The sequence below is a fragment of the Trachurus trachurus genome (genome assembly GCF_905171665.1).
Source record: "Trachurus trachurus genome assembly, chromosome: 9".
Taxonomy (NCBI): Eukaryota; Metazoa; Chordata; class Actinopteri; order Carangiformes; family Carangidae; genus Trachurus; species Trachurus trachurus.
In genome coordinates this window covers 17,364,885-17,377,910 of record NC_139895.1, presented here as the reverse complement: position 1 = coordinate 17,377,910, position 13,026 = coordinate 17,364,885, and the positions used below count along the sequence as shown (strand labels likewise).

At 40.0% G+C, this 13,026-nt stretch overlaps 1 protein-coding gene across 1 annotated transcript; it reads right to left on the bottom strand.

The window, feature by feature from the left end:
- Positions 1-3,342: 3,342 nt before the first annotated feature.
- On the bottom strand, positions 3,343-10,859 carry ark2cb (arkadia (RNF111) C-terminal like ring finger ubiquitin ligase 2Cb). The gene is given in 9 exon segments (XM_083978301.1): positions 3,343-4,453; positions 6,198-6,301; positions 6,870-6,965; positions 7,390-7,494; positions 7,698-7,827; positions 9,308-9,439; positions 9,634-9,970; positions 10,090-10,110; positions 10,113-10,859. Coding segments are annotated over 9 exon segments (1,125 nt in total). The 5' UTR covers positions 10,195-10,859; the 3' UTR covers positions 3,343-4,335.
- Between the last annotated feature and the right edge of the window lie 2,167 nt (positions 10,860-13,026).

Genomic DNA, 13,026 nt, shown 5'->3' with positions numbered 1-13,026 from the left:
GTTTTATTTGTTACAGTGTGTTGAAGCATGTTATCACTGTTTATCATTAATAGTAATTTTTTACAGAGAAAATGTGTAATTGGCTAATCTGCCCATTCATTTTCTGCCACTTATTTGGCTCTTGGACCAGTTAATCTATTAATTATTTCAACATGAATTATCATAATTACGGGTAAATGGGATATAAATCAGGAGGCGTAGAAGTAGAAAACCAGTAGTAAATGGGTTTAAATTGAAATTACAACAATTTTCTCCCTAAAAGTCTTGTTTTGAAACAAACATTGAATTTTGTTTAATATGAACAATAATAAGAAAATTGATTGATTGAATGATTTCATTCACATTAAAAACCACAGATAAATGATGTATGACACTATGCAATAAGGACTGTTGATAAGGATCCCTTAAATCTGTTTTTTAAATGATTGTGAGCAGGTTATGTTCAACAATACTGTCTCTCAACAACTTCAAGCGTGTGGTAACCCTTTCTGTGCTGTTTTTTGTTGTTATGCAATAGCACACCTATGCACACTGATACAAATATATCAGCCAAGAGCCAATGTAGGTCAATATGGTGAGGCAAATGTTGCTTCAGCACATGTGTTTTGAAAGTAAATGACAACGACAGGAGGGCACATACCACTGCAAACTAGATTAGTTCTCAGCATTTTAGGCAGTTTATTTGAAAAACACATACAAAAAGATCATATACAAGACAATAAATAAAAAAGAGACAGAACAGTTTGGGTTAAGCTATGCAACTTTTTGCATCATCATTAGTAATAAATACAGTACAAAATCCACCCAGAGTGAATCTAAAGATTTTCCACAATATTCACTGATCATGTTATTCTTCATTATGATTTAGCTATTGCTTTCATATTATTGATACATACTTCTACTTTTCTATAAAATACTCAAGATCATAAAACATTGCGCGGTTACAGCAAAACAGCAGTGTGTTGTACAAAGATGGCCACTTCCCTTTTTCACTGGCAGGTTAATAATCGACATTTTTTTCAGCAGCAAAGAAACATCTGAAATATTCAAGAAGGTACAGCATCATATTAAACACGTCTACAGAGCTACTCCCACATACACATAGGAAAACCTGAGAAGGACATGCATTAAAAAGCTTGTGCTTTAAGTTCTACTGTTCATTCCGGTTCATCAGCTTGAGTTAATACTATGGCTACTGTCCAGTTCGCTCTGGAGTAATAGGGTACACTGTGGAGGGCATGGGGTAAGGCCAGTGAGAGCACGAAATGAAATAAAAATAAAAGTAAGACCAGCCAGCTTCATTCCAATCCAATACATGTTATAATAATTTGCAGGATTAGTAGAGTATTAATAAGAAATGCACACCGAAAACGTAGTTAGCTTATTATACCCAGGTGTAAAACACGCTATCTATATTGTATAACCACAGTACACCAGAAGTTTGCTCAATAAGATCAATGGCTCAAGTTAGCATGTTACATACTTCCCAATCCCACACAAAGCAACTGCCAGCAATACATAGGAACAAATAATACAGCTCGATACGTGGGTCCTAAAATAATATGCACTAAATTGAGATCCAGATATGATGAAATATTATGAATGTGGTCACAAAAAACAAACCAAAAAAAAAAAAAAATCAAAAAGGTAATCGAATATGACTGATTATGGGAAACAAAGCAGTATCATATAACAAAAGCAAGCTAATTATGGAGCCATACTAAGACGAAAGGGGTTGTACCCCGTTATCTGCTTCAGAACAAAGCAGGGATGATATTTAAGAAATAAAAAATATGTTACGGTAAGATGAAGAAATGACATGAATGGAATGTAATCCAGATCAACAGCACCATGCTGGCTAGAAAATGTGTTGGGAGACACCCCCAGTCAATTTTCAACAAGTTTCTTTTTTTCTCCTTTGAAAAAGAAAACACAGACGGCATGCAAAAGCATCCCCACCGACCAATGCATAATGAGGTATTCTTTTTTTAATATTTTGTGTTATTTTAAATAAATATATTGATTAAATTGCAAAGTTATGAGATAGAGACATTAAATATTCCACCACAATAGCTAGCTAGCTACAGTTAGTAATAAATAATGATTGTTAAATACTTAAGGCATCTTTAATCACAGCATTCTATGTGAACTAGCGAACCTCCATTTTCATCCATCTGTAGTTTTTTGGATGGAGGTTTCATACAAAAAGAAAATGAAACGCAACACAAACAGTCAAGTTACCCTCCAATAATACAAGGAAGCATGAAAATACTTGAAACTGATAAGAAACACAAAATCTAGGACAAGAAGAACCCACATCACCAAACCAAAACTCAGGCATCTCCATATTATAGTGCATTTACAAAACACAAGCTACATTATAACAACAATAAATATGTTTTTTGCAGCATTGCAGCTTTTTCTTCACTATGGTTAAAATGGACAAGGACTCGGCATATTAGTACCATGTCCAGATTGGCATGTGAGCGCGCAAAAAAACAACAACAAAAAACCAAACAAACAAAAAAATTACAAGTAATAAGAAAACAAAAAGAAAAGAAATGGCAGAAAAAAAAGACAATTGAAAAAAACTAATGTTAAGAACAATTGTTTGGTATTTTTCAAATGGATGGCTTTTTCTCCCTTTCACCCTCCTCCAAGTGAACTACGCCAACATGGTTCATGCATGATATAGAGAAAACGGCTTCAATCACTGAACATATCACAGTTGTTCTAGCAATACCATACACTACTACCATGGGGGAGAGGGGCTGTGGGGACAATCATACACATTCTAGCACATATCACAGGCAAACTAGTTTGTATTTTCCCTGTAACACCAGACACAGTCTTTTTAATCAAACAGTGGGAGCAACTTAGATTGAAATGAAAGGAGCCGATACACAACAGAGGCGATTCACTGTATATAGAAATCACATGTGCTTGTTCGATAGGCAATAAGGTTCTGGTAATAGGTAATACAAATGTCAGATTTTTATCCACTCTGATGGCAAGACTCAGGCACTGCATCTCAAGCCCATGCCAGCCTCTCATGATCATGATCATGCCATGAGTGAGGCAACACAGAGGAGTTGCTGTTAGACACGGATCCGCGAGCAGCTCTTTGAATCCTAATCGCGAATGAATATTAGGAGAGAAATGCTACATTTGTCTGAGATCGGTGTCTAAGGGCAACTTTGGTCTGGAGTGCGGAGGGAGGGAGGGAGGGAGGGAGGGAGGGAGGGAGGGAGGGGGGTGTAGGGAGGTGGGGTATCAGGTGCATTCTTGTCCTCCTCTATGAATGAGTGGGATCGTCAGAGTCATAGTATAACGGTTCACATGCACAGACACAGTCCCTGTTTCTACTGCTCCACAATATTAACGACACAGCCCAAGCCTGCCATACAGCATGCACATCTGAGGCCTCTGCTCTAGATTATAGAGGCCCGACTACGACACTACACAGATCACTGGAAGCCATGCCTGCAGTTAGCGGGTTTAGCATCAACTCTGATGGCATCTACTAACTGTAAATCCAAAACCATGTTAGACAAGAAAGAGGGGTTTTTGGCCTTTTTACACAACTAGCTCTTTCCCTCGTTTTTCCCTATGATTTAACACACTGAATATTCTCACTGGTCGAGCTATATTCACCCTCTCTGTAGGTTTTATTTTTCACAAACATATTTCTCAAAAGGCTTTTTGCTTGCTACACAACACTGTTACTCTGTAAATACTTATTCAGTACTATACTCCATTACACCACAAGCGTTCAGCTACAAGAGTTCACACCAAACAACCTCATGCTAATCATTTGATAATGTTCTGTACAGATGTGCTGAGGGCTTGGGCAGAGTGCAGCTTAAAGGATTTTTCACAGGCCTGGGGGGGTGGGGGCGTTTGGATGTTGTGGCAGAGAAATGGCCTTAATACACCACACTGAGCTGGGGAGGTTGGTAGTCAGTGTCATCTCTCTCTCTCTCTCTTTTGATGGTTGTATGGAGAAATGCACACAAGGGTACACAATCTGATAGAATCATGTAAAGCCTCAGCACATCTGTCCATACGTGTCCGCTCCTACCCTCACATCCAAAGGAGTCCGTTCAACCAACCTTCAGTCAGTCCAGCCACTTATCTGTGCATCAACCCCCGTCCCTCGTTGTGTTGTTAGGTGAGTGTGCTTTGTTGATCCCTCTGTCACAGCTGTCTCAGAAGGCAGGCTCGTTGAGTGATGCAGAGGGGGGAAAGGGATGTTTGGCAGAGCTTCCCCCCGGAGGGGAGGCAATGGAGAATTCATAAGACCAGATCCAAAGCTGCGGGAGTCGACAGGAGCTATCAACTGTCGGGAGACAGCTGGGTCTCAATGTCCACTCTGCAGATGGGGCATTTCCTGCTGGTAGCCAGCCACTGGTCCACACACGCCTGGTGGAAGAGGTGCATGCAGGGTAATCTCCTACGGAAACAGCAGAGAGATGGTCAGAATTTTATCTACTTCATTAACATTTCAAAGCTGTCTCTAACACTTTATTTTAGAGTTCTCCCGAGACCCGTAACATAAAGTGTTACCGAGCTGTCTCGTTAAAAGCCCGGCTCTCCGAAATCAACTGTCAGCTGTTTCTTTAGCTTTGTGATAATGTGATTTTCGGGCAATCAGTTTGTTAATGGTTTATTCATTTGAAGAAGTATTAGAATTTCCTCTAGAGAGAAAGGAAAAGTTAAGTCTTCATATTATCTCAGTAAAACAAATCATATTTATAGCTACAACTTGTGAGCAGAGCACGGTATCATTTTAGGATTACAGATGTGTCATATCTTTATACCTTTAAGGCAAAAAATAACCAATTATTCCTGATTATTGTTATATATTTTGAATTATATAGCCAAAACAAAATCATCTCTTTTTTTATCAGTCAATTAGTTAAAAAAAAAAAAAAAGGTGTTTAACTTCAAAAACGCCCAGTTTCTAGACACAAATGTCTTCTGATATACTGATGTGAGGTGAAGTAGAGAGCAAGTCAGGCTCTATCATATTCAGATGTTTCAATCTTTGTGATCGATATTGGTTGCCTTGCAAGGGTCACAGGACACTGGCTTTGGTTATTGGACCTCCATAAATCAAATCACTTCAACCTCACAAAATCTCTGCCTTTTCCCATTGGTTATGCACAGTGGTGATTAGATCAGCATTGATGATGGCCAAGGGTGCCTCGGTGCATTGTGAGGCATTTCCTAGATGCACGATTTGGGGCCAAGTGTTAACCAAAGACACATGCTCTAGTTACAATCTTTTATTATGTGACTGTGATTTAAAGGAACTAGACAAAGCCCAGGACAGGAATTCATGAATGTTTGGAAAAACTGGGTTTATAGATTTCCCATCTCAACAATATATTCTTCAGGCAGATGTATGGTAGCTCTACATCATACCCCTGAAACAGTATGTGTGTATATACATCTTCCCTGAACTTTTAGCATATCACTAATCTAGAGACAACCTAAAATGGTTCTCCCCTGCTTTTTATTCGTGCCTCCTTTTTCTTAAAGGGTAAAATAAGATTCCTCTGCCATATTGCCAGTGAGACAGATCACAACACTGGACACACATCACAAAATGTGTGAAATGCTAATGTTGCTGTCTGGAAGTATTTTCAAGATGAGGTAGTGGAAAAATCCTATCACAGGGTTTCTGTGATAGGATTTTTAGACCTGATGCTTTGAACTTACATAGCAGAACTAATTATGGGTTAAAAACTGTTGAGACTGGATGGCTGCGTGTCCATTTTGACAGCAAGTGCAGAGAATATATTCAAATCGGGGAATGTGAAGACGTTTCTCTGAAGTCTAATTAGTAGGGAACGTGTTGTTCGGGGAGTTGGAGGTTTTCCTTAACAACCTTAGGATTAAATCAAGCATATCAGTGCAGTATGTCATGGCAATCAATTCAATATTTTCAGACACATTTCACTAAAACCCAAAGATAAAAGGAAAGAGATCAATGACCAAAGTCAGCAGTATTATCTTCCTGTGTGTACAAAATGTATTAGCCATCAAGCTTGATGGATCACAGCACACCAACTGAGTCCTTACCAGTAAAAGAAAAACGTTATGTAGTTGAAGACCAACTATTGTATTTACATACACACACCCAGCTTTTTTTTTAACCAGCGAAAAAGCAAAAGATAAACGGACGATTTTACCTGACATCCTCTCCATCCTCTAGCATTGACAGGCAGATGGTACACTTCTCATCTGTGTCCAGCTCCTCGTCATCCAGGCACATCTTCAGGTCCTGGGGTATTCTCTACATAGAGAAAGGCAAACGGATTTAAATTATTAATGCTGGGATGTGCGCAGCTGTGTGTTATGTGTGTGTATACCATGGGTGTCTGACTCAGCCAAGAAAAGAAGAAAAGAGTCACCTATTCATGCTTCCCAGAGAGAAAAAAAATAGACATCAGATGGAAAAGACTCAATTACTTCCTCTCACTCACAATGTACCAAATGATCTGACACTCCTTCCAGAGTATTTGGGTCATATTCAGTGCAGACAGTTTTTCAAATTCATTTCACGCACATATCTGCAGACAGCTGGATGAGTCATCCCTCGCCTTGAATTGTGCACACTGCAGACCTGTCTCGCTAATCTGCAAACGGAAATTAGTTTGACCCTTGAACTTCTGGGGGAGTCATGACCTCCTTACAACTCGCGTCTTCACTCTTTGATCCTCGTGAGCCGGCGCTAACCTTTCCCCATTCCTGTCTTTTACATCTTGGCTCAATATGTATCTCTCGCCCAATGCTTCTTCTCCATCACACCACATCAGATAGATCTACCACTCAGATGGAAAGTAAAAAGCTGACCGTTTTACCTTTTTGTACTTATGGGGAAAAGTGAATCTCTCTATGGTGGTTTGGACCGCTCCACGGTTGACACTGCCCAATCTGTCTTCCAGCTGCAGGAGCTCCTAGAAAGGAAAACACCCCATTGCCATGTCTTTAAAATCTGGTTTAAAATAGTGCATAAGAAAATACATGTTTGCATTGATTATCAAAATTTGCATATTAATGTGCATGAATATTCAAATGCAATTGCTAAAATACTATTTTGATATACTGTACATCCAAGAACAGGAAAGAGGCTCTCAAAAAACAATTGTATCTTGTTCAAATGAAAATAAACGTTGTTAGATTAAAGACAGATGGACCATTTGAGGCATCTGGAACCCAGAGTAACTGGAAATAAGAAAATCAGTTACACATTCAAGCCTGTCCAGAGCATTGGTCACAGAGAAAACAATGATAAATTTATGTAGACTGGTGTGTCTGCTAAGGAGAGAGAGAGAGAGAGAGAGAGAGAGAGAGAGAGAGAAAGGAAGTGGCAGCACAAACCTCGTAGCTCTCTCTAACAGCAGACGCATGGCGGGAGGGGTTGAGACTCTGCAGAGCCAGCAAGTGCAGCTGGGGATATGGGTAGTTTCTGATCTCATGTACAACCTGGAAGATGACAAATTGAATAATAATGATGAAAAAAAAATCCATCAGCTCTGTAGCAGAAATCAGGAAAAGAAAACAGGTCGCCCCCCCCCCAGCTGCTAAATATCAACATTACTCTCAGAAATGGGAATCCATAGGAGAATTGCAGGGAGTTCATCAACACAAACATGATTGATTGTACTGAGGAGGAGGGGGACGCTCACCACTTGTGTTGAGGCATTGTTTCTGGGGAAGTGGTGCATCCTAGGAGAGGTCAAGTAGTGCTGATAGTGCTGTGGCAGCGGATGGATGTGATACTGGTGGGGGGGCAGTCCAGCATCTACACTTAGATCCCTGGACAGATGTGGGAAAACAAGTCAGTCAGTGGAAAACAAGTCCAAAATCACTCACTATGTTGTCCACCACTTAATAGGTTTTGTTGTTTCTGGCAAATTGTGTTTTGAGGATCTCTACACACACAACACAGTATTACTCAGGCTAGTTATTCCCAATAGAGTATGTATTGCAGGGGGTACTTCTGCAGGTGTAACGTCTCAATAATGTAATTTGAGAGTGCCTGTAAACTAGTTAACAAGAAAGCAGAATCTAAGAAGCTAGATAAAAGTATTGAAAAAACAGTTAGTGAGATAGCTAGTCAAAATTAATAGATATGCTAAACAAGTAGCTAAAAGTAATGTATAAACTGCTAAAAGCAACAGCTGTCCTAGTTACCCACAGATAATGGATAGATGGTTAAAACAGATAATGAAAGGATAATGAATTGCATTGCTTTGCTAAAACTAATGGGTTAAGATTTGAAATAGTTAAATGGTTAACTAACTCTAATCCTGAGTTCAACTAGCACTGTGAGGGCACAGCTGGAAAAAAGGTTGAGAATTTGATTTTAGCTCTTTGAAGCCTCAGTGCTTGACTGAAGTCTTGGTCTTGTGCCTGTTCAACCCATAATTTTCACCAGGTCGTGCTCATTGTAGTCAAGATACATTTCAGAACATGTCTTGAACAATTACTATCAACAGTCCTATATGCCAAAGATTGTTTGCTTTCTATGAAGGATATTTAGATTAAAAATCTACTGCTTGAAATTGAATTTCTTCAGAGAAATTACAGAGATAAGGCACCACACAACTCACAGGGATCTCATAACCAAGAATTTGTTGGAACACTTCACATACTATTTCCCAAATCATAATTACTTTCTGTCATTTCCAAAAATGTATCTTGTGTGATCTACAGTATATCAAAAGATAAACTCTTTCCAACATGTCTGGCATCTGTTTTGAAACATTTTTGTCACCATGGCTGTGATTTTAGAAAAACAAAACAAACCGATTTCTGGGAATTTTCCTGGAAAATTCCCAGAAATTGTGAATGAATGAAGTATCATCCACATATTTGTCCAACTGCAGGCTCTTGTTTCTCTCTTTCACAATCTTCCATTTTATATTTGAGTGTTTTGACTTCTTATTTAAACCTTTTCATGCCAGCATTGCCAAACCAAAAAAAATATCCTGCCATCACTTTGGAAGCTGCTTCTGCATTAATTTACATACATTTAATGAAAGTGTACAATGCTGACTATTGTCAACAGAATAACAGCGTATTTGGTGTTAAACTCATATGGTCTCAAATTTGACTGTGCAGTGAAACCAAAGCAAAGTGACCAAAAATAAAATCTTTTGTATTGTAATATATAATTTTGTGTAATTTAAAAAGATTTGTAAGTAGGAAACTGACATTATGACAGCATGCTTCTCTAACAGACAGTTTAGCTTTGCCTCTGTGGCACTTTATACTGCAGAGGTATATTTCTTACCAGTCTGTGCCCTCAGCCAGGTAGCGCGGCTGCTGCACCACAGGCTGCGGAGTGACATGAAGGGGGGGAGCAAACTCGTAGCCGGGTCGCAATCTGTGGGGCTGGTGAGGAACTCTCTCTGGGGTGCGTCTACTGAGATAAATAAGTAAGTATTAGAAAATATCAGGTTTTTTTTTCCCCTCACAGGAAACAGATATTAACAGCTTAATATGATGCCACAGCCAAATCATACCACCACAACAAGTCTGATTAAACCAGAGCTCAAAACAAAAAGAAAAAAAGCTAAACATCTTGTCTTTGTACTTGTCTTGTGCTGTTCTGGATACCTGGAGGGTGGCAGGATGTGTCGGTGCTGGGCCTCGAGGATCTGCTGCTGGAGGAGGTATTGCTGGTGTAATGCCTGAGGTAGGAAGGGAGGGGCAGGGATGTCCTGGAACTGGGGAGCGGGCAGGGGATTGAGGGGTGGGTGGAGCGGAGGGCCATGTTGGTGGCCAGGAGGGGCCAGGTGGGGGTTAATGCCTGACTGTGGCTGCCCTGGGTGGGGCATGGGGAAGTCCATGGGCAGCGGAGCCTGAGGACCTAACTGGAAGTGCCGGCAAGAGGTAGCATGGCTGTGCTGCTGCTGCTGCTGCTGCTGTTGCTGTTGCCGGTTGAAATGGGATCCTGTGGAGGATAAGGAGAAGTTGTCAGGCACCTGAGGGGAGAGATTAGCTGGAATTAATTGTGGGTGAAATGTGGTGTCACTGTGTGATATAGCATGTTAATGAAGCCCTACCTCTTACCTAGGGTGAAAAATACTTCTGTGGGGGTGGGAAAATGATGGTTACCACAAGTACCATGAACATGACAAGCGTTTTCAGTCCTGCACACAAAACGTGAGCTTTCATTTCTTTAATTGCTTTTCCGACCTCTGGATCGACTCCTGGTCTTCTGATTCACAGACAAGCGAACTGGATCAGAACAGATGGAAAACTACCGATATATGGTCTTCAACGCGGCTCAGTTCTTGTAAATTCTGCAGCTGACAGCAGGTCAGCGCACTCATGCAAGTGAACCTTTAATACCAGGCTGTCTCTTAAGAGATACATTAAACTGTTAAGGTGCCAAGCTGCTATATATACACAACCTTAAAGAAGAGTTTCTTCATTGTTGATAATGACACTAGGCAATAAACTCACATTATGTATCTTTCCTCTACACAACTATACTGTCTCTTTGTGCCTTGCACATACAGTATACTGTAGCGCTACTTGTTCTTCTCCCATATGAACATTCAGGAGTTGAGAGGAAATAGCTTGAATGCTTTTTTTACTCTCTCCGACCACAGCTATTTGGCAACTGCAAAGAACAGACTGCTGTCGAGACTCAGCGGAGAGAAAAAGACAGGCTAGTGCTGTGGTGCAATATGGTTTTAATACCGTGCTTAGGCTGAAAAAAAGACCTTTTTGATTATGGAAGAATTGAGACACTGCAGTAACAAATTTAGCTTTGATTAGAAACTTTTGAGGAGAGCCCGGCCAAGAGAAGCCAGAATAGGCTTGCAGTGGCGCAGGATCCAACATACTGTGTGCTCTGTTATGTCCGTTTGGCAGAAACTGAGGCAGTGAATTTTTACAGAAACCTGCCAGTGTAAAGATTAAAAATGTGCAGTTCTTACAGGAGATGCAAAAAAAAATCCAATACGGTTTGAGTTTAATCTGCTTTGACAGTGTAAAAGACATGACGAATTCTGATGTAAACAGAGGACTTTTTTTTTTTTTTTTTTTAAATCATGAGGAAATAGGCAAAGTCTACATTGCATTTACTAGGAGTACGCTTGAGAAAAGCAGTATGATTTTTTTTTTTTTAAACACACCGAGGAAAGATAAGCAGTATGACTTTCCAGAAATATTTTCATCTTAACAGGTCGTTGGTGTAGCTGAGCAGACAGCAGATGACCTTGCTGCCTTGGGTCAAAGGCTCAAGTCTACTCTTTAAGTAGCACACTGCGTTTTCAAGCGTCTCAGTGAAAACGATCACCATGAATGACAGCAGATAGACTCATTCGGGCCCTGTGATGGAGGAAGCGTGGAAATCGTCTATCTTTGTCACAGCGGGAGAGGAGGTGGGTGGGGGGGTGGAGAGGGGGCAGGTAGGGACAAGGGAGAGGGAGGACAATAAATGGAAATCAGCAAGAAGCACACTGAAGGTTAGGAAAAACACTATATTCTTTATTGAAAAATATTAGTATATGTGGAATTTGTGTTTTCTTTCTTGTTTGTTTGTAATAATAGTATAAATCCATGCAACAAAAATAAACAACATAGACTGAAGGCAAGGCCCACCATGCTCCATATAGGGTTAAAAAGAACAAAAGCGGCATCCAATGAGCAGACGTGTTGGCTACAGCACATGATTCCAGTACAGCAGGGTACATCTTTACTACAGAAAGATTACATTGGATTTTTACTAGTCAATGTAGAAAAACAAAAACCAAAAATTATGAATCATAAATGTGACCATGCATTGAAAGTACTATTACCAGAACAAAAGGTAAAGAGAGACCACAACCAAACAATAAAGACGTTATTACTAATAGAGGATCTCTTTAGCAGTGCAGGAAAATAGGCATCCCTGTGAAATGGATAGCATTTTGGCCTTATGTTAGTGGGGAAAAATTGGGAAGTGATGAACCACCAGTGCACATGTTTTGCTTGCTTAAAATGTTTGGTTTCATTTGCCCATTAAAAGGCAAACAGCCCTGACAATTCAGTGTGATTCGAAGCTTGAAATTTGCAAAGGGAACAAAAGGATTACACAAAAATGGAGACAGTTATGGCAGGTTGTTGTGTGCAGGTGCAGTGTACAGTCATTTCAAGGGATCACGTTACAGCATTTGCTGAAATGCTGAGTTTAACAATAAAAACGGCATGCACGTGGCTCCAATTTGCATGCTTTCGCTCTCCTTTTCTATTTTTTTTTTTTTATCAATTGTTGGTCATTTCATTCACGTACATTGCACCTTGTGTGAAGAGAAGGAAGATGAGCCGAATTCTGGTGTTCAACAATGCAGTGCAGTATTTGAGATCATGCAAAATGTATCCACTTTACAGGAATTTACAGCATGTTGTCTATCAAGACTGGATGGGAGGTACACAATGACATTCAACTGATATCTAAAAAGGAGCTAAAATGTTAACTCAGTGCTACAGCAATTTGACAGAAAAAAAGACAAAAAGGTGCTCTGTTCTAGGTGTTAGCTATTGTTTTAGTCTGCTTAACATGGAAAGTCTATGGCTGAATACATCTTGGGAGGGGGGTGCTTTTTTAATACCAATGTCGTCTTCTGATGGAAAGAGGAAATGAAGAAGGGATTCACAATACAGCTAAATGCAGAGAACAGGCAGAGGCCACGCCACACCACACAGCAGCAGATGATCATTAGCTACACAATGGGGGGGACGACAAAGATCTGATAAATGCAGAATGTAGAGCCAGCCTCCATACTATGAAACAGGGAAATAAGAACAGAAATAAAAGCACAATGAAATCACTGATGCCACTGTTGTGAAATTAATGTTACACTGTAGCTTTATCATTGTTTAACTGTGACCGCACACTCGGGTCGTTTTTCTTTCTTTCTTTCTTTCTTTCTTTTCTCTCTTTTTTTTGGCAATTCGGCAGCCTCAAACAAACAGCTGCTGAATTGCTCAATTAGCAAATAAAAGAAAAAGGAGCGA